This window comes from Echeneis naucrates, chromosome 11, assembly GCF_900963305.1.
Source record: "Echeneis naucrates chromosome 11, fEcheNa1.1, whole genome shotgun sequence".
Taxonomy (NCBI): domain Eukaryota; kingdom Metazoa; phylum Chordata; class Actinopteri; order Carangiformes; family Echeneidae; genus Echeneis; species Echeneis naucrates.
In genome coordinates this window covers 2,943,802-2,969,593 of record NC_042521.1, presented here as the reverse complement: position 1 = coordinate 2,969,593, position 25,792 = coordinate 2,943,802, and the positions used below count along the sequence as shown (strand labels likewise).

The window sequence follows — 25,792 nt, the reverse complement described above, 5'->3', positions numbered from 1 at the left end:
CAGCAATGAAGAACAGTGATAGATTTTAATCATAGCAATGTACCAAGATTATGTAGTGTGGTCACGTAATAACAAGCTTCATTTGCTGAGGTGGAATGCCAACTTCACTAAAAGCTCCTCAAACGAGTGCATGCTGTGCTTCGAACATTTCAGTGAACCCCTTTACAAATTAGGAATAAACAAATAGCACGCACGCACAATAGTTAGGGGTGGATGAAAAACTGTGGTAGTGGGAGTGCACACAGTGCTTTATCAGTATTCAGATGGAGGATTAGAAGCTCTTTATTTCTCTGCAAGGGAGATTGTAGATGCAGACAGTTCTGCGGGGAAACACACCAGGACTCACCATTCAGTTCACGCACTTGTGTCTTTGTGTGCTGCTTGTTAGTTGTAGTCGTGTTTTTTGCAGGAAAATCTGTGCCTGGAGTTATTGTAATCAAATCAAGAGTGTGACATCATACTGTTATGTCGTACTGCAGAGTGTGTCTATGTGAGCATTTGTCTTTTTCAGTCTTGTGTTCCTGCAGTTATGTGAAGGTTTATGTCTTCTTTTAATTAAGAACCCATAAGACTTGGTGGTTCATGCAGTTTGTACGACTTTTCATCTACCTTTCTTCGCTCTAAACGTCTTTTTGGCTGTTGCTGCAGTCTCCTGGCACACGCCGGACTTTCATCCTGCTCTATATTAGCAGCAGGGGCAGAGACAGACAGAGAGGAACATGTCAGGGAAGGAGGGAGGGAGGGAAGGAGGGATGGCAGAAGAATACTGATGACAATAGCAGCAGCCAAGCACTGACAGTTACTGCATAAACATCACTCTCCCTTTGTCACTGTGCGCAGTTGGACCAAAACAGAGCAAATTTAGAGGCAGGGGGACGTGAAGGGAAACCAGCCAAAGTGGTGTTGTTGCTTAGCAGGCAGAATTCATAGATAAAGAAGGTGTCGGTCTCCATGGAGGTCTGGTTTACCCCTCAGACTCACCCCGAAGTAAACATGCACGAGTGCAAAGCCCAACCCCAGAGGCATCTGTTGTGTTGGCTGCAGGTAAAAGCAGCTAAACTGCTATGAAGATTACACAAAAGTTATTATCAAGACGAACATTTCACCTCACATATTTTGAGCAAATCCGCTGCCTAAAAACACGATTTTAAAAGAGAGAAGTTGCCTCTAAAATGTAATTAATTATGCTGCAACATCTTACTTTGATAAGATTTGATAATTTTTGTGGCCCTCTCTGGAGGGCAGGTGTACCTGGAGTGCCGAGGGATCCTGAACATCTGATCCACTCTGTGCTGTGAAACGCAGGGGAGATATAATGAAGTCCATTTAGAAGAGGAGCAGGATGGCACTGCTGAGCAGATTGATCAGCAGCTGAAGCAGAACAGATGAAAGAACATGAAACATTGAGGAGACAGATCGTGGTTGGAGAGCGGGAGAGTCACGAGACGAAGGAGAGATGAAGGAGAGGAGGCAAAGCGTTGGAGGGGGTACAAGCTAATGAGCAGGCAAGGCAGTTGATGATGGAGTGAGGAAATAAAAAATTAGAAGAAGCTGGAAAAGGTTGTGTTGATTTAAAAATGCATTCACAAGCTTAAGGTTTGTTGATGATCAGAAACAGAGTTCCTCATGCAGATACACAGCCGTTGGATATTTCTGCCTTATCATTGTGGTTGTGTCTTTGTGTTTGTGTAGTGGGACAATGTCTGCTGGAGTGCGAACGCATGAAGACAGATTATACATCTGAATAATTCCTGTTTTTGTGTGAATACATTGTGGTTGAACTGGTGAATCCCCACTTTTAATCCCTGTAGTAACCCACATTCTCTCTCTGTCCCCTCCAGATCTCAGAGATCTATGTGAGCGGCGAGTCAGGCGACCTCACTGCCAAAGAGAAGCTGCTATTATGGAGCCAGCAGGCGACAGAAGGTTACCCTGGCCTCCGCTGTGTCAACTTCACCTCATCTTGGAGCGACGGACGCATGTTCAACGCTCTGCTGCACAGATACAGGTATGAACATTTTTTAGTATTTAGTTGGATTTAAGTCTGAAATCACAGGAGCTATTAGAAACGATTAAAATGTACGTAGTTCAATAACAATCAGTTATTTTTAAGCCAAATTTAATAGCTTGAAATGGTTAAAATCCATCAATGCTGAAACAGATGTAGCCCCAAGAAGGTGGTTTATTTCAGCAGAATTTAACTATTAACTATATAAATTTATTTGCAAATAAGCAAATAATTCCCCCAATGAAAGCACTGATACGTGTAGAACACATACTGCAAAAATAAGCATTTTTAATAGAGCCATACCTGAAGCTACATGAAGCAGACTAACACCTCCCCCTCTGTGTGTGTGTGTTTTCCAGGCCAGACCTGATCGACATGGAGGTGGTGTCACGGCAGAGCAACCGTGACAACCTCGAGCAGGCCTTCGAAATTGCTGAGTCGTTAGGGGTGACCAGACTGCTGGACGCTGAGGGTGAGACTGTCCGCCTCTTCAGGCTCAAACTTATATTTACTATCTTAACTAATGAGATTCTAATGATGTTCTGTCCTCAACTATTTAACAATGGCACAAATATTTGTCATGATTTATATCGTGTTTGTTTCTAGCTTGCCAACATGGAAAACTAATGGACTGACTACTAATCGCTGTTATGTTGAAAACTATCCTTAAACGTGAATTTTAGATTTTATTTCCTGTCCGAGTATTTAGCATTTCTGTCTTGCTTCTTTTAGTTGTCTAATTTGAGAAAATGTCATCTCTTGAAGTTTAATAACCTTTGCTTATAGCACAGAAGAAGAGGAATTTATTGTTACACTTCGTGACATTTTATCTGCTAAAATAGGTTCAATGCAGGTGAAAAGGTGATTTGGAAATTTAAAAGTCAAATGTCAGGACTCCAATCTTTTTTTTCTCTAATTTTCATTATTTCTCTCTGTCCTCAGATGTCGATGTTCCATCTCCAGATGAGAAATCAGTCATCACCTACGTCTCCTCCATCTATGATGCCTTCCCTAAGATCCCTGAGGGAGGAGAGGGCATCGCTGCACATGTATGTCAAACTGCACCTCTTTTACTCTGCAACCAAATATAACTTTGAGCTCATTACAGCCGGATGCTGCTCTGGTTTTAAATTCCTTTGTCTTCTGAATGAAGGTTTTTTCGCATTGCTGTGTTTATACGTCAGTCAATCGTGTCAGTTTCAGGTTGATTCTTAGCATTGATTCAGTTTTCAGTCTTACTGCGTGAGCCATTATTCCATTTTAACTTTTTAACATACGCTGTTGATTTTCTTTTGTTGTAATCTCAAAGAAAATGCTTTTTAAATTTTGTTTATTTGTCAGATTCTTGTGTAATGACTTGGAACCTCCAAATGACAATACAATTATTGGAATTGTGTTGCAGTCATTTGGTGTAATTTGCATTCTTGCCAGCCACTTTATGAATGTGTGACGTTTCCTCACACCTCTATGTCTGTCTGTCTCTCCTCCTCTTCTCCGTCATCAGGAGGTGGACCAACACTGGTCAGAGTATCAGTCCAGGTTCTCCTCTCTGCTCCAGTGGAGCCGCCAGCATAGGGCCCTCATGGCCAACAAAAATTTCCCACAAAACCCTGTGGAACTCAAGGTGAGCGGCCAATCTGCTGTTCTGGTAATGGAGTCACTGCTAAATTCAGTTTTTATCTTTTCAGCCCAGTTAGGTAGTTTACTACACGTTGCTTGAGTGCAAATTATTTCTCCAAACACGTTTTGTCCCATCAAAATGCAGCCAGAACAAAAGGGAGTTGAAAAGCAGCTTGAGATGACTTAAAAGAAACTTGCTAATGACCCCCCAGGGAAAAACGCTGTGATTACTAAGCTTTTATGGCTGATAACAGGTTGTGACTTTGTGTTTGACCTTAAACAAAGCTTTGGTTAATGCCAACCACAAAACACTCATCAGCAACTTCTGTCTCTCTTCTCCTGTAGGCACTTTACAATGAGTACGTCCATTTCAAAGAGACGGAGATCCCTGCAAAGGAGATCGAGAAAGGTCACATTGAACACCTCTACAAACTGCTGGAGGTAAGAATGCACAGAGGGAAGAGAAGAGCTGGAGTGAGGTGAAAAGGAAACAAAGAGTAGACATGGAGGAAAAGGTGACCATGTGAAGGGTTCATTTTTGCATCATGGGGCCCAGCTCAGGGGGATTATCTGAATTATGAGAGAGAGAGAGTTTTGTTGTCTGTGTTTGTCTCAGAGGCAAAGTCACTTCCACTGGTGTGCTGTTATCAATGCAACAAATTGTTTGAATGAGCACAGACTCATGATAGCTGAAAAAAGTTCCCTCTTTATTCTCACTCAGCTGATGATACCAGAGCATTTTTTTGCGGTGTGACTTATGATTGCTCAAATTCGGCTCTGATGTAATCCAGTCTTTCAACGCTTATTAAAAAAGTTGATGGCGTGTGCCCATCCACTAAAACTTGATGGGAAAGGTAAATTTATGTTCTGCATGTTTGTGTTCAGGTGTGGATAGAGTTCGGTCGTATTAAGCTTCCTCAGGGCCTCCATCCCAATGACCTGGAGGAGGAGTGGGGGAAACTCATCCTGGAGATGCTGGAGAGAGAGAAGGCCCTACGGCCAGCTGTGGAGAGGTACACACACACACACACACACACACACACACACACACACACACACACACACACACACACACACACAGGCCTCAGCTGACTACTCTCAGCAGGATGCATCTAATTACACAAAAATAACTAATCCAACTTCTTGCATGTGAATTTTAAAGACATTCCTGCTCAACCTTTGTGTGTTTCTGTGTGTGTATTTTCAGACTAGAGCTGCTGCTTCAGAGAGCCAACAAGATCCAGAACATGGCTCTGGACTGTGAGGAGAAACTGACCCTTGCCAAGAACACACTCCAGGCTGTGAGCACTGACCCTTTCTCACCTTACACCTTACACTACCATTACACACACCTCATTATGCACACATGCAGGACCCTCTGGTTTACGGAAGCTAAAAAGACAAGCTAAAAAACAATGGCAGTTTGCATTATGCTAATGTGTAGAAGCTGTAACAATAAGTGCCCTTAAGGGACAACAAATATTTACTTGCAACTTTCCCTGCTCTCTGCAGACCTTCTTAGTCCTCCCACTGCTTGTCAGAATGGAGACAAACTCACCTCAAAGTCCTCCATCTTTTGAAATATTAGTATTTTTCTCCCACAGTTCGCATTGTAATCTTTTTGTTCTTGCTGTTGCAATGTTGTACTCGTCTCCTAAGACATACTTTGATTTCACTGTATTGTTTACTCAAACAGTGTCTAAACCTCAGAACATTTTATTATCATCAAACGTACCTCAGTACTCAGGACTAGCTAGCATATAAAAAAAATCATCTGACAATCGAACCTGATGGAGTTCTTCATCCTCTGGTGTCCAGGACATGTCTCGAGTGGAGAGCGGGGAAGCAGTGCAGTGCGAAAAGGAACTGGCCTGCTACCTGCAGGACTGTGAGTCTCTGATCCGACAACTCAACCAGGAGCTCAAAGTCCTCCGGGATGAGCGATACTACCAGGTGGAGCAGCTAGCATTCAGGTGAGTCAGGAGAGAAAAGCTTCATCTGTGTTGATTCTATAGTGACCTCTATTCAACCCAGTGTGGGTACAGCTGTCTGAATGAAGCTCCACTTTATCAAGGGGATCCTTCTATAATTATTCATTAAATTTAATTATACAGCAGCATTGTTTTGCCCTTAAAGCCTATAAGTGTGTTGACCAAGTGTATGAAAGTACTGGGAGGTAAGTGGTGGCATAAAAATGGGCTGACATAATGAAACATAATGAAATGGCCAGTTTTAAAAACTTTAATTTATTTAAATGTGCATCAAAGGATTTTAAAGCATTACTGGTGTTACTGTAGGAGACTTGAGGGGGAAATCACAGCTTGAAATAATTTTTCCTACTGGGTGAAATAAAGTCAGGGAAAGCAGCAAGTAGCAGTCCCCCCTCCAGTCACAGTCTATGTCACCATGTGTTTCTGTCTCTCACCCCCAGAGTGTCCTGCCTTCAGGAGGAGCTGGTCTCCCTCAGACTGCAGTGCTCCAGCGTCTACAGAAAAGGGCATTTCTCTCAGGCGTTGGGCAGCAATGGTGCTGAACATGTGACCCAGCGAGCCACCGACAGCAGCCTTTCACTGGGTCAGACGCTGCTGGGAGCTGTCGGAGCTGTTGGAGCCGCGCTCCTGCGGCAGCCAATGGCTCGCTCCCAGCTGGTGGCCATGTCTTCATCAGAGGATGAAGGGAGTCTGAGGTTCATTTATGAGCTGCTGGGATGGGTGGAGGAGACTCAGGTTCGTAGTCCGTGTAACACAATGTAGAACTACAGCTAACAATCATTATCTTACTTTATAATGAAGTAGTCTGCTGGATTTTTTTTTCTCTTTACATGACCAATCATTTGGTGCATGACAAGGAAAAATAATGTCATTACAAAATCAGCACCTTCAAATGCCTTTTCTATGACCAAGAATGAGCTTCATCTGACAAACAGAAAAAGTAATTTGCATCTGACAGAAAAACCTTCTGCAAAATGCTGTGGAAAAAGAAAAAGGACATTATATGAGTTTAATTTAGGAGGAAAGCATGATTGATTAACTCAGGAAGTCATTTATTATGAAACAGCATGAGGCTAAACAGCATTTATATTTCTACACAATCAGTCCTACATTCAATTGTCATTATAAGCCTGAAAACACATTAGAATGAAATAGAGGCTTGAGTGAGTCATTTAAAGAAATAGAAAATGAGGGCAGGAGCTCATAAAAATTGTCGGTCTGTGTGTTACAGGAGTTGTTGGAGCGTGCCGAATGGGGCGCAGACTTGCCCTCTGTAGAAAACAACCTGCAAGAGCACAACAACATACACAATGCAGTTGAAGAGCTGATGAGCAGCCTGCAGGAGGCACGCAGCTATGAGGTTTGTGCGCACACACATCACTCATACACACGCAAAGGTGTCTGAGAGTTGGAGTTTGTAATGAGGCTGTGACGTCTCTTCTCCTTCAGGCAAAAGTTTCCCACAACTTCAAGAGCAGTTACTGTGAAACCCTGGCCAAGCTGGAGCACCAATACTGCAAACTACTGGTCAGTCCCCACCAGCGAGCTGCGTGTGTGTGTTCACGTCTTTGTTTCCCAGTTCACCCCCATCCAGAGTTAATCTCTTTAAAGCGTGACACGATTCTCATGCTAATAACACACAAATGTGCATCTGCTCTCTCATTTGCTTCTCTCTTTATTTCTTTGTTCCCTCTCACTCCTATTCTTGTCTGGAAACATCATATTGGTGCCACGTATGTTTTTAACTCCATCACTGTATATCCAGTATGTCACCAACTGCTTGTAAAACACGTTTTTCAGCTGTAGGTTTTCTCTCAGTTCATTAACAGCCTGCAGTCAGTTCATCTACCTCCTTTATGGCATCTGCAGCTTCTTTTTCTGAGGATTTATAGGCTTACAGATGCACTTCTGTCAGAACAATATATGTGGTAATATTTCTCAGAGGACCTGCATAGGTAGAGCATCCCTTTTAAACAGCAAGGCAAAACACTCACACACACACACACACACACACACACACACACACACAACTGTAAATAATATCAGAACAGGCTGCAGCATTGAAAGAAATTAGAAGAACAGAGTGAAAGCCTTTAATGGTTTGAAATAATTGCCTGATACATTATTCCTTTTCTAGAGAAGCTGTTTTTATTCACAGTAGTTTTAATTTTGACCTTCAAACCCATGTAAATGTTTTTTGTTGTTTCTTAAATGGCTCTCTGCACTGCTGATCAGCATGACTATGATGTATGTTTGTGTGGTTGCCATAGGAACATTCGTCATGGCGCCTGCGGAGCTTGGAGACCCTGCATGCGTTCGTGTCACAATGCACTGAGGAGCTGATCTGGCTCAACGAGAGGGAGGAGGAGGAAATTGCCTTCGACTGGAGTGACAGCAATATGAACATGAACGCCAAGAGAGAATTATACAGCGTGAGTGGAAGGAGAACGCATACTGGTGGTTTCTGCTGTAAAGTCAGAAAACCCAAATTACTGTGAAAGATGAACAAGCTGAACATAATTCTGTCCAGAGCTTCCATGCACAGAATATTTGAGCTCAAGCACAGGCTGACTTTTTCCTGTTTGGTTTGCAGGAAATGAGGTTGGAGCTGGATGAGAAACGGGACGTGATGCGGTCACTTCAGGAAACAGCCAGCTGTCTGTGTCAGGAGAACCATCCAGCCAAACAGACTGTGGAGGTGAGTTTATGATTACATTTGGCTCTGACTCCTCCCACAGTTTTTTCTTGCCAGCATATATGATACTTCATTTTTTTGTGCATTATATTCAGAAGAGCATTCAGACCCTCTATAACCTTTTTGGTAAACAGTTTGACTTTGTGTCATTCATCTGTCTCCATCTTTGTGTGCTCTCAGGCATACAGTGCAGCTCTGCAGACTCAGTGGCAGTGGGTGGACCAGCTCTGTGTGTGTGTGGAGCAACATCTCAAAGATAACACGGCGTATTTTCAGGTGAGACTGAAGATTTTCCGACCGTGTTACTATGTTTATTTTGCTTTCCTTTGTGACCTCAGACCTCTGACTATCTAAACATGTTGACCCTTTGATGCCGGTCCTCAAAATGCTTGTTGATGATGTTTTTCTTGTCTCAGTTCATGAGTGATGCTCGGGACTGTGAGTCATACCTGCGGCAGCTCCAGGAAACCATCAAGAGACAGTACACCTGTGACAAGAACAGCAGACTGAGCAAACTGGAAGACCTGTTGCAGGACTCCATGGTATCTGTTCTTAACTTTTCTGTCTGACATCATCTCTGTCTCAGGAGCAGTTTTTTAACTATATTACAGCATCTTATTACCACCCCAAATCCCGCCCCTTCACTGTGGTGTTACCTCAGTGGCAGACAATAGAAGGCAACAGAGGAGAAGCATAATAAATCCATCATGGGTTTTGGATCTCATGCATTGTTTGTAAATCTCAGTTATAGTTTATATTCACCTGTAAATCATTTTATTTATGTTTTTCTTCCCTTTTGCTCAGATGTTTTGTTTATTCAAAGGGAAGGTAGATTTTTCCTTTTCAGAGCATTTTGAAAAATGCACTGGGTGTTCCCAGAGGTTCAGAGGATGTGCTGTCAACTCGTGTGCACACTGAAAATCTAAACATGACAATAAAAAAAAAAAAAAAAGATCCCGGACTGAGCCTTAAAAATAAACGATATGTTCAAAATGCCTCCCAGCAGAGGAGCAAATGTCACATTGAGTATCTGAGGTGATGTATCGGTCTCCTCCTGACCGACGAGCTCTGCCTCCAGCAGCTGCATCGCAGCACACACAGAGAGAAGTAATCTGTTCAAGGGGGTTTTCCCTGAATTGTCCCCCTGAAGCACATTTGTGAGGTTGCCATCTTCACGTCTACCTTAGTTAAATACACACACACACACACCAAGCAGATGGCAGAGATATTGTGGGCAGTTCTCCACAGGCCACAGTACTGAGCATATCCTCTCATTAAAGAGGTACATGTGTGTCACAAACAGCAGCACTTTTCCCAGTCCTGTGCAGTCAGTGTTGCGTTTTTACATCTCAGCATGTTCAGGTCTGTCTGTCGGATCCTGATTTATGTGTCTGTTTATTAGTTTATAGCTCCGGCCCACACTGATCCATTTATCACTGAGAAAAAGGGCAGATCATGAGCCTTAATCTTCTCTGAGCTGAGGCCTTGTGTTTTTAGGTTGTTCATCTTTGCACACATCCCATTCTCATGTACATAACAATGCAGGAACTCAGTCTTTAGTGTGCAAAGGTCACAGTGACCTCACAGAACATTTTAGTTGTAACTCAAGAAGTCATATTTAACATATTTCTTTTGTCTTTTTTGGGGGGATAGTTTTTTATCTTATGGTTCCTGTTACTAATCTGAACTCCTCACGTGCCCACATTGAGTTGTGTGTAAACTCTGTAGGTCAGTTGACTTGTTGTGGTTTAGCAGTGCTGCTGTTGGCTTCCCCCCAGTATGTCTCCTCTCAGCTTTCCTGTTGAATGAAATTAAATTTTACGGTCAGATTGAAGAGCCCACATTTAAATGTTTGATGGTTATGAGTCCACATATCCCAGCGGCTCACTAGAACGTCCAGGACTTCGGCTGCATCTCATGCTGTTGGACATATTGAGTTACATTTAATCTTAGCAGGCTTGTGTGTCCTCAAATAAAAATGACTTGATAAAAGGTACACTTGTGGGATGGCAGTGGCGGTCAGTCACAGATGGATTTTCATAAAAATGATTTCCATTGACTTTCTCTCAGATGAACATCTGAGATTTTAAATTAAATGTCTCAACAATTATTGAAAGGATTGTTATGTAGTTTGGTAGGATCTTTGGTGATACTTTCCCTCTGTTAGTGTAAGAAAAAGCTCATTATAAATCTATTTGTTAATATACAGTATTTCTAAATAAATCCTACATATATACAGTATTTAAGAGTGACTACAGCAGTGCACAGAACTTTCTTATATGACTAACTCTTCCTCCAACTTCTTCCCTTCCTGCAGGAGGAGAAGGAGCAGCTGATAGAGTACCGCAGTACGGTGGCAAGCCTCGTGGGCAGGGCCAAGACGGTAGTGCAGCTCCGCCCCCGCAGCGCAGAGAGCACCCTGGGAGCCACCACACCCATCAAAGCCATCTGTGACTACAGACAAATAGAGGTATCCTACATTATGCTTCATCAACATGTGGGTGTGCATGTTGTCCTTCACCTCTCAGAGAATTGTTACTGCAAGTTTCTGAAAATTAAATCTGTTCAGGCACGAACGAGTCCATCTTCGTGAGTCAGATTCCTGAGTTAATGAAGGTTTCTGTGAGGAGCTCTTCTGACTGCCAGGACAGAGCCGTGACATAAAATGCACCCGCTCACCACCAACCTCCCCTGCTGTTTTGACCCTTACCACCAACCGCCTCCTCTCTGCCCTGCACTCTCTCTCCCCACAACCACTCCGTGGCTCCTCTATTATAGCTATTTCCTCCATGCTGTGTAGTTTCTTTTTTCCACTTAGATTGATGACAACTTCTACACAAACTCTTTTCTCAGTGTAGATGTTCCACACTGACGGAAAAAGCAACAGCAGGGGAATCTTTTTGTTAACAGCTCAGACTGCTTTCCTTTATTTTGTGCAGATAGCAGCCCTTAGTTTGGAAGCTGAATAGTTGTTATGAATAGATGAATTTTGCCTTTGTTCTCCTCTGTAACTCTCTGATTGGATCTTTGTACAAACCCCAAAATATCCAAAAGAAGAGATTGAAACTGTGTGTTGTTTTCTCTCTCAATGCTGCTTTTACATAACACACAGAGATAAGTCAAGTCTTTCTCTCTGCCTCTCACTCTCAACTGTGATATCCACAGGGAATCTAAAAGCTGATCAATTATACATCTGGCCCTTTCCCTCTGCAGGCTAAGTTGAAAACCGTCACCTAGCACTCCAGCCAGCTTGGCATGGACACACAGCTGCCCCTAATGCTGCTATTTTTAGTCTGCTGTGTTAGATTCCTCAGGGTCATTTTGTTCAGTGGAGCGTACTGTGCACAAGGTGTCGTATCCAGGTGAAGGAGGAAGGTGGTTTGGTTCTCTACCGCATCACTGAAAAGAAAAACACAAAATGAAAAGAGTGTGTGCTGATATTCATCAGTGCACATGACCACAAGTAATCTTTCTCTCCTTCACTCTCCTGTGTGTTCTCCTCTTTCTCCATACCCTTATGTACCTTTTTGCCTCTCCCCTCTCACTCCCTCCTCTTCCTCATCCCCTTCCTCTCGTCTGTCGGCTGGGCTGGCAAGACAAACACTCAGGTATAACTGCCTATATTCTCCCTCTCTCACCTCAGATTCTTACACTGCACATACAATGCTGTGGTTGCCCCTCCCTTATCAGCTGGTTTTAGATCCGCCTTAATTTTCTGCCACTCTCTACAATCTTTGCTCACTGTGAGTCTGATACCTGCCCTGGTAGGTGTCTTGGACTAAAACTGGCAGCACAGGAGGTGTGAGGTGGGTATTATTTCATAGAAGCTGCCCTAAAGTGAAAAACATAATTAAAATTTCAATATGGCCAAGTGATAAAAAACAAATTACAGGAGCTACAGGTTTTTGATTTAAAAAATATGTAATAAGGAAACGTGGCTATTTGGTACAAAACACAACATAACTCCAAAATAATCATGCCTTACTTATTTTGTTTTGGGTTTGATCTTTTGTAGCCTAAGTAAAGAACATTTGGTCTCACAAAGAAAAACAAGAAAAAGAATAGGTAGCTTTTTGAACAATAACAATGGTAGTTTCTTATCATGTCATTTTATTTGTGCCACTGTAAATTATTCAAGCGATGAAGCTGTGTATCCCATTCAAATTATAATTGACTAAAGGGAACGCTTTTTAATGACCAAATCTTAAACTGGGCGGATGGAATGATCACTGTCACTGTTTTGTTTTTTTGTTCACTGACTCCACTCACTAAACAGTGACATGTCTAAAATGAGCAGCTCTACGTGGTGACGACAAATCTCTGAGCTGACCTCCTCCACTAACTTCAGACCTGACCGCAGAGATGACGATGATCTGAATTATCTATCGACTGTTAGTTTTTTTATTGAAGTGGGATTGAAACCGGTGGATAAGGGCAGATGGCACCACTGAGCTGAACTGAATATAACACAGCTGAGGCTCATTCAGTCAGCTAGACATTAACAAGTCCCAGCTTAAAGCTCTAATTTACATTTCATGTACTTACTGTATGTGCCTAGCTTTGCATTATTTATGTATCTGATGTGTGTGTGCAGGGAAGGGGTGAGAGAGGGTGGTGGGTGGGGAGGCAGCCCTAAAACTCTTTTCCACAGTCACGGCTTTGCCTTTTTTCTTTCTTCCTGTGACTCTCATCCCAAACTCTCTGCGTTAGTCCTGTGCTGGACTCCTTAAAATCTCCATGAAATATATTTTCCTTGTTGTGGTTCAGTTCAATTGGAGCAATTCAGCCCAGGTGTTACTAAATCCAACACTGAGTTTGGAGAATATTTGCTACTTTTAAAATAAAAGCTTTGGTGCAAAGCAGTTTTTTGTAGTCCACATCATCCCTGTGACAGGCTTTCTAATGAAACATTTTAGGGCTTCTGCTAACATCATGAAATCCATGAATTTTTGCATTTTCTGTTGCATTTTAAGTTTGTTGCAATCAACTTTTGGTTTACAATTTTTCCCTTCTCTCTTCTCTGATTCCACTTCCCTCCTTTTTCATTTGATTGTTACACCCTTCCACCCACCCTGTCTCCTCACACTGTCCCTGTCTATTTAACCATTTCCTGACTTTTTAATCATGTCTTCCTCTTTTTTTTATTCATTATTTCTTTTCCATCTTATTCTCCTCATTCAAATGTCACCTGTCCCTCTTTTTTCCCCTCACTTCCAACACCTGTCTGTCCATAACCTCCCTTCCCTGTTTCTGTTTCCCTTCCTTCTGCACAATTCTGCACCACCACCTCCTCTCAGATCACAATAAACCGAGGAGAGGAGTGTGTCCTGGAGGACAACTCTCAGAGGACCAAGTGGAAGGTGATAAGTCCCACAGGAAACGAGGCCATGGTCCCTTCAGTGTGCTTCAGTGTCCCACCTCCAAACCAGGAGGCCATCGACACAGCCAGCAGGTCAGGCTGATACCACAAACATACCAATAGTATTGTTGTCATTTCATTTAGGAGCAACACAACTGTTTATTCACAACATACAATCACATACCAGCTTTAAAGGCTTAAAGCTTTAACTACTTGGAAATTGTGGATATGAAATTTGTGGCGTGTTGTCATATATTCATGTTCTCTTTGTGTGTGCATTTGTATGTGTACAGGACAGAGCAGTTGTACCAGAAAGTCATGTCTCTGTGGCATCAGCTCCATGTGAACATGAAGAGTGTGGTGTCCTGGCACTACCTGCTCAAAGATGTCCGAACTGTCTCTGGATGGAACCTGGACACAGTGAGATTCAGAGAGTGTTTGTGTGTGTGTGTGTGTGTGACTGAGTGAAGCAATTGGGCCATTAAATGTTCAGTGTGTATGTCACCTCAGCTGCTCTGGTGTACTTGTCTTTTCACCTCTAAGGTTCGATCTCAGTCTCCAACGGAGCGGCAGCAGGTCCTGGATCACCTGGAGTCCCAGTTGGCCGACTTCCTGTCGGACAGCAAAGAGAGCTCCCTGTTCACACCGGCTGAAAGACGAGAGCTGGAGAAGGACGTCCAGCAGGCCCAGCAGCACTGTCAGAATCTGCTGCTCAACATGGAGACTGGTGAGTCGGTGTGACAGTGACTTAGTCTAAGTTCACAGAGGTCTGATTTCACCTTCAACCAGCAGTTAAAAAAAATAAAACAAGGAAATGATCACTTCTTTCTTTCTTTCTCTTTTCTCTCTCCAGTGGAGAAGGACGAGTCAGTCTCCCGGTCATATCTGTCAGAGCTCCAGGACATCACCCTTCGTCTGAATGGCGCTGAGCAGAGACTGATGAGAGGCATCCAGACTCCACCCCGCAGCAGGCTGTCAGGAGACATCACTGACAACACTGTCCAGATTGCAGAGCACGAGGTCAGTTTGAGCCCCATCTGCTGGAGGCAACGTGCAACAACACGTTTTGTACTTCATATCCTATTCAGATGTGTAAATAAGGATATAATAAATGTTTGTTTGATAAGCATCTGAATTAAAAGCTGCATTGATAGCAAAGAAATCCAAATATCTGATGTCCCTAGAACTACGATGCTTGTCATTTTCCTGATGTTAATAGTTACAGTTTGGTCAGAAGAACAGTATTCCCCCCTTAATTTGAGCTGATGTTTTGTTAGATTCCAATTGTTAAATTGTGAAATTGTTTTTCCTCTACAGAAGCTGCAGTCGGAGCTGGACGCGCTGCGCTCCAATCTGGGTGAGTTGTCTCGTCGCTGCATCAGTTTCTTTGACGAGAAGCCAACGTCTTCCAGCATTCCTGTCCTCCGGTCTGAACTCAATCAAGCTGTAGAAAAGACAGACAAACTACACAACCTTTCATCAGTCTACCTGGAGAAGTGAGTGGCCCTTTCTGTCTCCTCCTCCTGTTTCATTGATGTAAATATGACTCAATAGTGTATGACTATACATATGGTTTACTTATTCATCTCCTCAAGGTTAAAGACAGTGGACGTCCTCATTCGCAGCCTGGATGATGTGGAGAACCAGGTCAGAAAGTATGAGAGCAAACTGAGTGAAGAAGACATAGTTCCTGCTGACACCACGGCCATTCAAAACCTCAGAGATCAATTAGGGGTGAGGGCTGGACTGTCACTTGACAAACATAAAAAAGATGACATACGGAGTGAAACTATTTGACTCAAAACTTTATTCTGAATCGTCTCTCATTTCTTTTGCTTTTTGTTTCATCTCTGTCCAGAAGTGGCAGGCTGAGCTTGCCGAGCAGGAGGACATCTTCCAGTCTCTGCAGTCGGTCGTTCTTCGTGCCAAAGACGCCGGTTCTCAGCTCAGCAAGCTCCACCCTGACCGCAGCCCTGAGCTGGAGCTCTACCAGGAGAGAGCCAATCAGATGGTTGAGAGGTGGAGTGGAGTTAAGAGACAGATGGAGACAAGGTGAGCAGGACAGTGAAGAAAAAGAATAAAGATTTAGGGAGAGAGGATTTATACATCAAATAAATGCAAAGAGTGAAGATGTTTTGACGTTTTGTAACTCACCCCTTGGAATGAGCTCTCATTATATCAAGAAATTCTGAATATCCACTGCCTTTGTTTAAATGTCTCACATATAAATATGGATATGAAAGTGTCCTGAAAGGATTTTCCTGTTTTACTGCAGACGAGCCGATCTTGACGTTCTGGGCTCAGCGCTGCAGCAGTATAGAGACGGGCACTCTGCTTTGATCAAGTGGATCGAAGACACAACGGAGAGACAAGAAAACACACAACCTGGACAAAGTGACAGCAAAGCCCTGTCTGAACAGCTGGCCCAGCAGACGGTCAGTGCCACTGATTTCAGATCTGCAGATCAATAGACTGATTTGATGTTTACCTGAGAGGACAATGATGAATTGCTTTGGATTGATTCTAAAGAATGCTGGAATTCACTTGACACAGTCCACATCTTGGATCAGATCGACTTAGATAAAATGATTTACGTAATTTTTTGGCTGATTTTTTTTTTTTTCCAGGCTTTAGTAGCTGAGATTGAACAGAACCAGACCAAACTAGATGAGTGTCAGACTCACTCCAAACAGTACTGCACCTCAGTGAAGGTAAGACCTGCGTATAATATTTCAGATTGTGTTAAGTAGTATTTAAGTTGTTGGCTGTTTGTTTAGTGAAATGGTCCAAATTTTGTGTTTGTAAAAGAATTTATAACTGTCAGTGTTAGATTTTTGACACGTCAGAAGTATAATCTCTGTGTATAATGATGTTCAACCGTGGCTGTTGTTCAGGACTACGAACTACAGCTGATGACATATAGAGCCTTTGTGGAGTCGACACACAAGTCACTGGTGAAGAGGAGGAGGATGCACTCTTCCTCTGATGCCATCACTCAGGAGGTACAAACAAAAATCACCGTTCATTGCTTTGATTGAAAATAAATAAGCTTTGTGTAATTTCAGTTGTGTGGTGAGATGTCTAATTGTGCGTCTGTCTCTGCAGTTTATGGACTTGCGCACACGCTATACGGCCTTGGTCACCTTGACAACCCAACATGTAAAGTACATTAGTGATGCTCTGAGAAGACTAGAAGAAGAAGAGGTGGGGCTGTGTTTTGCTTTAACGTATGGTCAGATTAAATAACTGTAATGCAAAGTAGATAAAACTTCTTATGTATTTTTATTTTCAGCAGAAACAAAGATTCTCCTGAAATGAGGTCAGATAAGCATAGTTTAAGATTTGTCTTTTTACTCTGTGCAGAAAGAGGTGGAGGAGGAGAAGCAGGCCAGGGTGGGCCAGGTTTCAGATTTGCTGGGCTGGGTTCAGGGCCTGCAGGGACGAACTGGGGGCCCCAACGCCGAGTCTTCACTTGCTGCTCAGCAGGTACTTTGGCTCTGAAAGCAGATTATGTTTGTGCAGTGGAACGCTTCATATGCGTCATTTCTTGATTAGAAAAAATGGTTCCTTATTGACTCTTTAATCATCGTGGACTGAGCATGTTGCTAATCTGTGTTCTTTAAAGGCCATCAGTGAACAGCTAGCTGCCAAGAAGGATGAAGTGGCTGAAGCCATAAGGAGCACACAGGTCTTCCTGCTGTCAAAACAGGCCAGCAAGTGAGTGAACTCCTATTACACCAAACACATGACTTCACCTGTGTTCACCAAACCAGCTCTAAGTGGCACACACAACAGTACCACACTACACAAGCAGCACATGATTAATTTATAGTCATGGTCATTCTGCAGGAATCAAAGAGTTTCCAGGATTATTACAGTATGAAATATTACCATTTTGTGAAATCTCCATGTTCCTTGCACACAGACATAGCCCCTCTCTAATCTCTCCCCTCGTGGGCTCTCCAGGTTGTCCCCGGACGAGCGTGCTCAGGTGGAAGCTCAGCTAGATGAGCTCACATCCACCTACAACCAGATGTGCGATAGCTCCACCCAACAGCTGCAGCAGCTGGAGCAGCAACTCGCCAGAGAGGAGGAAAGAAAGGTATATTGGTTGGTGGAATGGGCTGAGATGGAGGAGTTCTGCAGATTAATGACAAAAATGTATTTTCAGCTTTTGCTTGCTTGACACCATGTAACTATCGAGGTACTTTGATGAAATGTTGCTATGAGTCTGAGTGCGCTCGCAAGCTAAAGCGTGAGTTCATGTGTGGGCCAGCAAGAGTGTATATGTGAGTGTTGTACAGCATGTTGTGTGTTCACGGAGGTACATTCTTGAAAAACATCATCACTGTTGAAGAAACTCACTCATTGACTTGATTTGGTTTAACAAACATCACAGACCCCGTTCAGATGTGTATTTCAGATGATTGAAAAAAAATTCCTGCTTCTATTTTCAACACTTCAGAGTTGCTGATCTTTGTCATAAATTAACTGTAAAAATGTGTACACAAAATTTTCTGAACCCTGTCTGAACTGGGCCTGAGCATGGGGTGCTCCACTCTCACATCCTCATAAAGGCCTGCGGTCATGCCATTAACTGTCCCCTCCCTAGTTGCTGTCATTGCCATCATCATTGTCATTATCATCAGAAAATACATCTGCTGAACTGTTAACATGGCTAATACACGGCCTTAGTGGTGCCGCTCTAGAGCAGCGCTGTCTGAGTCATGCTAGCAGTTAGGTAAAAGCTACAGAGCTTTGCTTTTCATAGATGTATTGTGCTGTACAAACCAATCATTTTCAAAATAGATGCAAATTTATATCATTTCACTTTTTATGTAGTGGTCCAATAAATGCCACTTCATAAAGTCAACACATCACATTTCAGTATTTATTTTACTCCTCATAAATTTTGTTTCAGAAACACGTGTACAGTTGATTAATGTTAATCACACATTCAAAGTCAGCTCACACTTTCCTTCTTGTGGCATATGTGATGTGGTACATTGGTCCAAAATGAACTAAATGTGTATGAGCGTCTCAGCTTTCAAGCAATCCTTGATGATAATTCTTATGTTTCAACAGCTGCACCTCATAATTACTTTCTATGTGAATGTTATACGGTTTTATGGGGGATTTTATTTGACTAAAAACACTCACTGAAGGATAGAAGTTTGTGAAAAGTCACTTTTGATTGATTGTAGTGCACCAAGAGGCCAGCTATGCAAAATACCACTTCACCATTTGAGCATGTTGTGTCCAGATCACAAGAGTGTGTTTGTGTGTGTGCGTGTGCGTGAATGATAATTTAAATGTTTGTCCTAATGCATACTATTACTGTGTGACATTTTAAACCAGCATTTTGCTTGGAAATCACTAACAGCTACCAAAGGAGAACTGTGGACTTCCAAGCTCTGAGTCGAGGATCAGAAAGAGAAGTGGGAAAATGAGGCAGGACATTTGTAGACATAAATAAATTTACTCAGCAAAAGTGGGAATCATAAAGCATTTCACAATCTGTGAGTGTAAAAAGGCCAGAAATAACACCAGTCTGTAATTCATAAGAATCTCCATCCAACTGTAGAGGCAAACATACCTTGGAAATGATTAGTATTGTCAAATGGTGACGTGAATAATTCATCCCACTCATAGTCAGTTTCTGTCTGTCAGACTCAATAAGTCATTCATAGTTTAATTTCCTGAGCCTGCTCCAGTTTGAAAGGAGGTCAGAAGGAGGATTCAGTGTCAGTGCAGTATTAGGACTCAGAATGAAGAGTGGCATGCAGAATGCTAACAACTAGCTTCTCACCTGTTGCGCCTCGCTCTGCCGAGCCATACGCTGGCCCATTAGTGTGTTTGCCACGGGACGAGCCCGTACGGTAAGTAGCGCTCGCTTTCTCTCTTACCGTTGCAAGTAAGTTTTTTCCTCACTTGGACTTTTTTTATTCTCTTCTTTCTTTGAGTACCTGTGGGCTCTTTTACCTGTTTGCTTATCTTTACCTATGCTTTTTTCTTATTTGTTGCTTTTTTGCATGCTTAGTGCTTGTTTTAGATGTTTTGCAAGAGCAGTGGTAAGTATTGAAGTGCTCTTTAATGCTAAAGAAAATAAATCAAAATACAGGAAACTATCATATTCCTGAAAAGTATCATCCCAACTTAAATAATAATAATTCTTTGATTACGTTTTGGTGTGAACTGTGGATTTTCTTCTTTTCCTGATTCTACCATCTAGTTCTGCCCTCAGTCTCTTTGTAATATTAATATCTAAAATTATACATAGTAACATAGTGTAATACAATTAGTGCCATGCCACATTGATACAAGAATGAATTTCAGCTAAATTTTTATTTTCCTTCTTTCTGTAGAACCAAATTGCCATCGCTGGAGTCATAGACTTGGGAACAGTGGACACTTTCCCAGTCTTCCAAGCAGCCCAGCGTGGTCTGATCGACCAGGACACCTGCCATGTGCTTCTGGAGGTCCAGCTCATTCTCGGTGGGCTCGTCCAGCCTGGCTCCTCTCTTAATCTTTCCCTGGAAGAAGGACTAGCTCAAGGCCTCATTGATGACCGTACCAAAAGGTGCCTTCATGAGTTGGAGAGTGCTCTGCATTTGGTGGAAAACACCAAATCTGCCATTGACCAACAACAGAATGTGTTGCCAGTAGCTGCAGCCATGGATGGTGGGCTAATTGAAGAAGAGGTTGGACTCCGGATTCTGGAGCTCCAGATGAACACTGGAGGCCTGAGAGACTCAACATGGAAAATGATGAGCTTGGAGCAGGCAGAAGACATGAGACTTCTGACTCCCAGAATCCTCAGCAAACTCCTGTCAAGGCTGCAACGTAAAGAGCTGATTGATCCAAACACAGCTGAAAAGCTGAACCTAAGTGAGCTTCAGCAGCGCTGCGTCTTTGACGACGACTCAGGGCTTCTGCTTTTCCCAGTCAAACAGCAGCCAGGTGGAACAGTCTGCCTCCGCACTGGAAGAAGAGTTGGCATCTTCCGAGCAGTGCAAGAAGGGCTAATTGACCGGAAAGTCACTGTACGACTTCTTGAAGCTCAGCTTTTTGCCGGTGGGATCGCTGACCCACGCTCCAGCCACCGGCTGACAATTGATGAGGCTGTTCGTCACGGGCTTATGGACCAGGATCTAGCATGTGCCATGCTAGCACGTCAGCTGCAAAATGGGGGAATACTTGATCCGTTCACTGGAGAACACCTGGATTTAGAGGAAAGTATTCGCAGAGATCTCCTGTCCTCTCGTTTGGCTCTGCTGGTTCTTGAATCTCTTTGGGCTTTCATGGGCCTGCTCTGGCCTGAATCTGGAGAACTGCTGCCTTCATCTGAGGCTCTTCAACAAGGAATGATCTCAGGAGAGCTCGCAAGAAACATTCTCACACAGCGTCATGCTATCGGGGCTCTGTACAATCCAGAAACCCTCCAGGTGTTGCCCCTAAACCAGACTGCCGAAGAGCCCCTTCAGCCCAGCGTAGTCAGTTTTCTCAAAGACATCCACGTCCCAGATGTTCTTCCCAACATGAATCAATCTGGTACCCCATCACTTAACCGATCGAGCTGGGGTTCGACCAGCTCCTCACCACCTCCATCTTCTCCACCCCCATCAACATCACCTGCAAGCCTCATGTTGGACGCTACACCAACAAAAGAAATGGATTCTGAAGAACAAGCAGAACACAAGCTGCTGTTTCACATAATGACTCACAGCTATGTAGACGCACATTCTGGAAAACGTCTGGTACTGCTGGACTCTGAGCTACTGGATTTGGTCAGAGCTGCTGAAGTGAATAAAGTCCGTGGAGGTCAAGGTGAGCCTCAAAGCACTTTTGCTACAGATGAGCAGGGGGAGTTTAGCTTAACACAAACTCAAAGAGTGAGTGGCAAACACACTGAAGATGAAAAAGAACCCTCCAAAGAAATCACACCAAGCAAGGATTTTGAGATCCACGGTACAAGCATGGAAGAAAGCTTTGACGGAGAACATGTTGACGAATTGCCACAGAAGCTGATAGTAATTGTGGAAAGTGATTTAGCTTTCGCAACTAAGGATGAAATTAGTGTAGATAAAGATGCAAAAGTGAAAGCTAAAAAGTTAGAAGTCTCTGAAGGCTTAATGATTTCAGCTAAAGGCCCCGGAGAGCTGGCAGGAACTGAATCAAAACCCAGAGTTATTGATGGTCAAGAGACAGACAGAACAGTCACAGCAGTAAATGGAAAAACAACCACAGCATCACTCAAAGCAGAGGAAGATATTGAAAGAAAAGTGATAAAAGAACCCATCCCACTGGGAGCAAAAACAAATGAAGATAGGAAAGATATCAAACATTACCAGGCTGAATCAGAGAGTATTGAAGAAAGGGCTGCTGTAATAGAGACAGAACCAAAGATTGCTCAGCCCCGGTTCGATGCGGTTGAATTAGCAGTGGAGAAAGGAGGGGAGGATGCTGAACTGGCAAAGTTAGCCCTGGAGCTTAAACAGGGAGGACTGATGACAGAGGAAGGGGAAAAGCTGCTTCCAGATGAGGCAGTAGCTCAAGGCGTCCTTCCTGGCCACACTGCAATTAAATTAATGGCTCAGGCAGGTCTGTTCGGCGGTTTCCTCGATGCCAGCAGTGCTGAGTCACTCAGCATTGAGGCTGTTATGCAGGAGGGTTTACTAGATGAAGATCTGATGTGGAGTGTGCTGAAAGCAGATAAAACACTTGCAGGGGTTGTGGACGCAGAGAAGAAGCAGATCTGTGGGGTCAGAGAAGCTGCTCAGACAGGGCTGATTGATCCCGACACGGCTGCTCGACTTCTAGAAGCCCAGGTGGCATCTGGGGGGGTTGTTGACCTACGTAGGGACAAGAAAGTCTCTGTGACTCTTGCAGCAAACTTGGGATTGATTGAGAAGGATCAAAAAGAAGATCTGGTGGCACTGGAGAAAGCTTACAAAGGAAAAGAAACAGATTTAGCAACAGCCCTCAAAAAAGCCAGTTTACAACTGCAGATGGAAGGTATTATTGACCCAGAGACTAAATCTCCGGTTCCCCTGGAGCAAGCCATTCAGAAAGGCTTAATTAGGTCAAGGGAGGCTTATCAGGTGTTGGCAAGGCAGGTGGCAGAGGGTGGTATAATACATCATGCTTCAGGAATGAGGCTTCCAGTCTCTGATGCAGTAGATAGAGGCTTAGTGGACCGCTCCATTGCTCCTGGCTTGGAGGAACTAGAGTGGATCTACCGAGGAAAAGTCAGCCCTTCATCTCGCCCAGACGCCGTTGTTTTCCAGGCATCAACAGGAGCTGTCTCAGACCCTGACTCCGGATGTAATCTAACACTGACAGAGGCAGTTTCTAAAGGTCTCCTGAATGAGAACATAGCCAGTGAGGTCATGGCCTCATCCACGGTGACACAAGGAGCACTAGACCCTCAAACGGCACGCATTGTGCCCTACTCAAAACTAGTAAACCAGGGTAAGATAGATGTTGAAACAGGTAAACGTTTCTTAGAGGTTAAACCATTCAGAGGCATTGTAAATGAGCAAACCGGGGACAGTTTCACCCTCTCTGAGGCCGTTGCATCAAAACAGGTTGACCCAGTTCCAGCACTGAGAATACTCCAAAGCCAGGCAGATAGTGGAGGCATCATTGATATCAAGACTGGAGAACGGCTTCCCTTACCCGAAGCCTGTAAAAGAGGTTTAGTTGAAGATGATATGGTCAAGGTAATAGCCAAGAACCAGATTTTGAAAGGAGGCTTAGTTGACCCCACCACTGGCCAACAGGTCACTAGTCTCAGTGATGCTATTGCAGTAGGGCTGATATCCAGTGATGTAGCCTCAGAGATTCAAGTGTCTTCTGTTGAGACCGAGGATGATGAGCGTAGTTCCACGCCTGTTGCCTCATCAAATGGTACTTGTAGCCCGACTCTTACAGTGTCTGTCTCAAGCCCTGATAGTCCAGCGAACTGGTCAGATGTAAGCAGTGAGGTCCCTTCAACATCTGCACTTTCAAAGAAGAGTTGGGAGATTAAACGGGATGATGAAGGGACGTTAACATCCGTATTATCGGATCAGTGGCTCCCCCGTGATGCTGCTGTGGAAGAGGACAGAGAAGAAGTGTCACCGTCAACAGAAGAGAAGTCTTCAACTGAACCAGATCAGTCCATGGACCTTCTGTGCAATTTTGCAGCTAATGTTGAGAAAAGAATTCAGCAAGTCATAGAAGAGATCGTGCCACGGGAAGACACCACTAAAGAGATTGTTTTACCTAAACAGAAGCTCGATGAGAAAGTTCAGTCAGGTGAGAGTAAAAAAGAGAGTGTTTTCAGAGATTCTGCTGGAGAACCAGTGCAGGCTGGTGTCTATGATAGTGCCAAAGATTCCCAGGAAGAAATCAGCAAAGAGATGGCTGATGGTGAACCTGTCACCTGTGATGAGACCCCAGCAGTTCATCAGGTGGAGAACCTGATGGCTTCTGTTTCAGCAGACAGAGAAAACAAGGACAATACTGAACTGTATAAATTGAGTGATGTGGTTACACAAAGGGATGATGGTCCAGGTGGCATCGGTGAACAAGTGGAAGGAGAGAAATGTGTAAAGACAGAAATCAAATCTGATGTAGAGCAGCCAGACCAATCGTTAACCATTTCATCCAAAGAGACAGAAGGCAAAAGCAAGAAAAAGAGGAAGAACAAAAAGAAGAAGGGTAACGAAGCAGAGAGTGAAATAGAACCTCCAAAAGCTGAGGCTGAAAATGATTTGGAACAAGGACAGCAATCACTTGCAGCCTCTTTGAAGTTATCAGAACGTACAGCTGAGCCAGAAAAGGATTCAACAGAAATCATTTTTACGAAGGACTTAGAGAAAAGTGGTGATGGAGAGAAGATAGAAAGAGAGCAGCAGAAAGGTGAAATGGAAGAAAAGGTTTCTGTCTTTCAACAACCTGAACAGCCAGCAGAGGGCAGTCAGGAGGTAAAGAAAGTCAAAGAGCAAGAGTTGCCTGAGAAATCCTCACTACCAGAGAATGAGAAGGCCGCCTTGATACTGAAAGCTAAAGAGAGCATTCTTAAAAAGGTGTTTGAAAAGGGAGTGAGTGAGAAGCAGGCTGCTGAGGAACTGAAAGCACTTCGCAGGGAGGTCGGGAAGAAGGATGGTCAAGGCACAACTGTTAGGGATGTAAAGGCTCACGGTCAGCCAGTTACCATCGATGGAGTGGAGAGTTGTGATGTCAAAGACCAAAGTGGTTCACCAAAAGAAGGTGTTGAACAGATAAGTGTCCCAGAAGACCAAATGAAATTATCGAAGGTGAAAGAAGATGCAGCTGTTGAGAAACTATTGGAGGTTCCTTCGAAAGAGAGGGAAGAGATTGTGATTTTGGTAAAGGAGGACCCAAAGAAAGATGTTGAGACAGCTACATCAGTCCAGTCGAAAGAAGGTCAGCAAAGCAAAAGTAGAAAGAAAAAGAAATCTAAGATTCCAAGAGTGTCAGAGCAGGCTGGACCTGATACTGATGAGAAAGTGGATTCTGAGGGGACAACCAAAATTACCACTAAACCTACAGTGGAAAAAACTATTTTGGATAGCTCAGCTTTGACTCAGGAGCAGAGGACGGACAGTTCAGCCAGTGACAAGTCAAAGAAAATAGAGACCTCTGCAAGTACAACTAAAGGAACTGAGAAGATTCAGGAAGGTCAGATCGAGGAACACATTCAAGTAGCAGAGGTTCCATCTATTGGGAAAGAAGAATCCCCTGCTGAAACCAGAAGTGAAGGTGAGACCGCTGACCTTCATGATGAAGCTGACACAGTCAAACCAGACATCCCACCCACAGCTCAGTCCACAGCAGCTGGCACACCACCAGATAAACCCACTGGAAGAGATCTATCACATGTTGAAAGAGTTGATGCTCCTCAATCAAAATCCTTCAAAGACCAACAGCAACAGCCCGAGTCCCCAGAATCAACAGCTTTGCCTTCAGAGGATGTTTTAACTGAGTCAGAATCACCTGGAGTGCCTGAGAGCTGGGGAGAGGAAGAGGATGATGTCAGAGAGAAACACAAACCCGTTTCAACCAAAGACGGAACGGCATCCATGACTGGCAAGGTATGAAGGCATAAAAAA

At 43.6% G+C, this 25,792-nt stretch overlaps 1 protein-coding gene across 6 annotated transcripts in view; it reads left to right on the top strand.

The window, feature by feature from the left end:
- The window catches only part of macf1a (microtubule actin crosslinking factor 1a), a 163,196-nt gene that overhangs the window by 70,307 nt on the left and 67,097 nt on the right, over positions 1 to 25,792 (top strand). For all 6 annotated transcript variants that reach the window (XM_029513794.1, XM_029513796.1, XM_029513793.1 and 3 more), the window contains 32 exons: positions 1,842 to 2,008; positions 2,368 to 2,480; positions 2,951 to 3,057; positions 3,513 to 3,632; positions 3,974 to 4,069; positions 4,514 to 4,641; positions 4,836 to 4,929; positions 5,447 to 5,601; positions 6,060 to 6,354; positions 6,851 to 6,979; positions 7,069 to 7,146; positions 7,890 to 8,051; positions 8,213 to 8,317; positions 8,495 to 8,590; positions 8,731 to 8,856; positions 10,632 to 10,784; positions 11,911 to 11,922; positions 13,612 to 13,766; positions 13,967 to 14,093; positions 14,217 to 14,400; positions 14,527 to 14,693; positions 14,991 to 15,169; positions 15,269 to 15,407; positions 15,532 to 15,725; positions 15,949 to 16,108; positions 16,301 to 16,384; positions 16,568 to 16,675; positions 16,779 to 16,877; positions 17,037 to 17,159; positions 17,299 to 17,390; positions 17,640 to 17,775; positions 20,039 to 25,774. In XM_029513794.1, the coding sequence (XP_029369654.1) occupies positions 1,842 to 2,008; positions 2,368 to 2,480; positions 2,951 to 3,057; positions 3,513 to 3,632; positions 3,974 to 4,069; positions 4,514 to 4,641; positions 4,836 to 4,929; positions 5,447 to 5,601; positions 6,060 to 6,354; positions 6,851 to 6,979; positions 7,069 to 7,146; positions 7,890 to 8,051; positions 8,213 to 8,317; positions 8,495 to 8,590; positions 8,731 to 8,856; positions 10,632 to 10,784; positions 11,911 to 11,922; positions 13,612 to 13,766; positions 13,967 to 14,093; positions 14,217 to 14,400; positions 14,527 to 14,693; positions 14,991 to 15,169; positions 15,269 to 15,407; positions 15,532 to 15,725; positions 15,949 to 16,108; positions 16,301 to 16,384; positions 16,568 to 16,675; positions 16,779 to 16,877; positions 17,037 to 17,159; positions 17,299 to 17,390; positions 17,640 to 17,775; positions 20,039 to 25,774 (9,819 nt within the window). The remainder of the gene's footprint in view (positions 1 to 1,841; positions 2,009 to 2,367; positions 2,481 to 2,950; positions 3,058 to 3,512; positions 3,633 to 3,973; positions 4,070 to 4,513; positions 4,642 to 4,835; positions 4,930 to 5,446; positions 5,602 to 6,059; positions 6,355 to 6,850; positions 6,980 to 7,068; positions 7,147 to 7,889; positions 8,052 to 8,212; positions 8,318 to 8,494; positions 8,591 to 8,730; positions 8,857 to 10,631; positions 10,785 to 11,910; positions 11,923 to 13,611; positions 13,767 to 13,966; positions 14,094 to 14,216; positions 14,401 to 14,526; positions 14,694 to 14,990; positions 15,170 to 15,268; positions 15,408 to 15,531; positions 15,726 to 15,948; positions 16,109 to 16,300; positions 16,385 to 16,567; positions 16,676 to 16,778; positions 16,878 to 17,036; positions 17,160 to 17,298; positions 17,391 to 17,639; positions 17,776 to 20,038; positions 25,775 to 25,792) is intronic.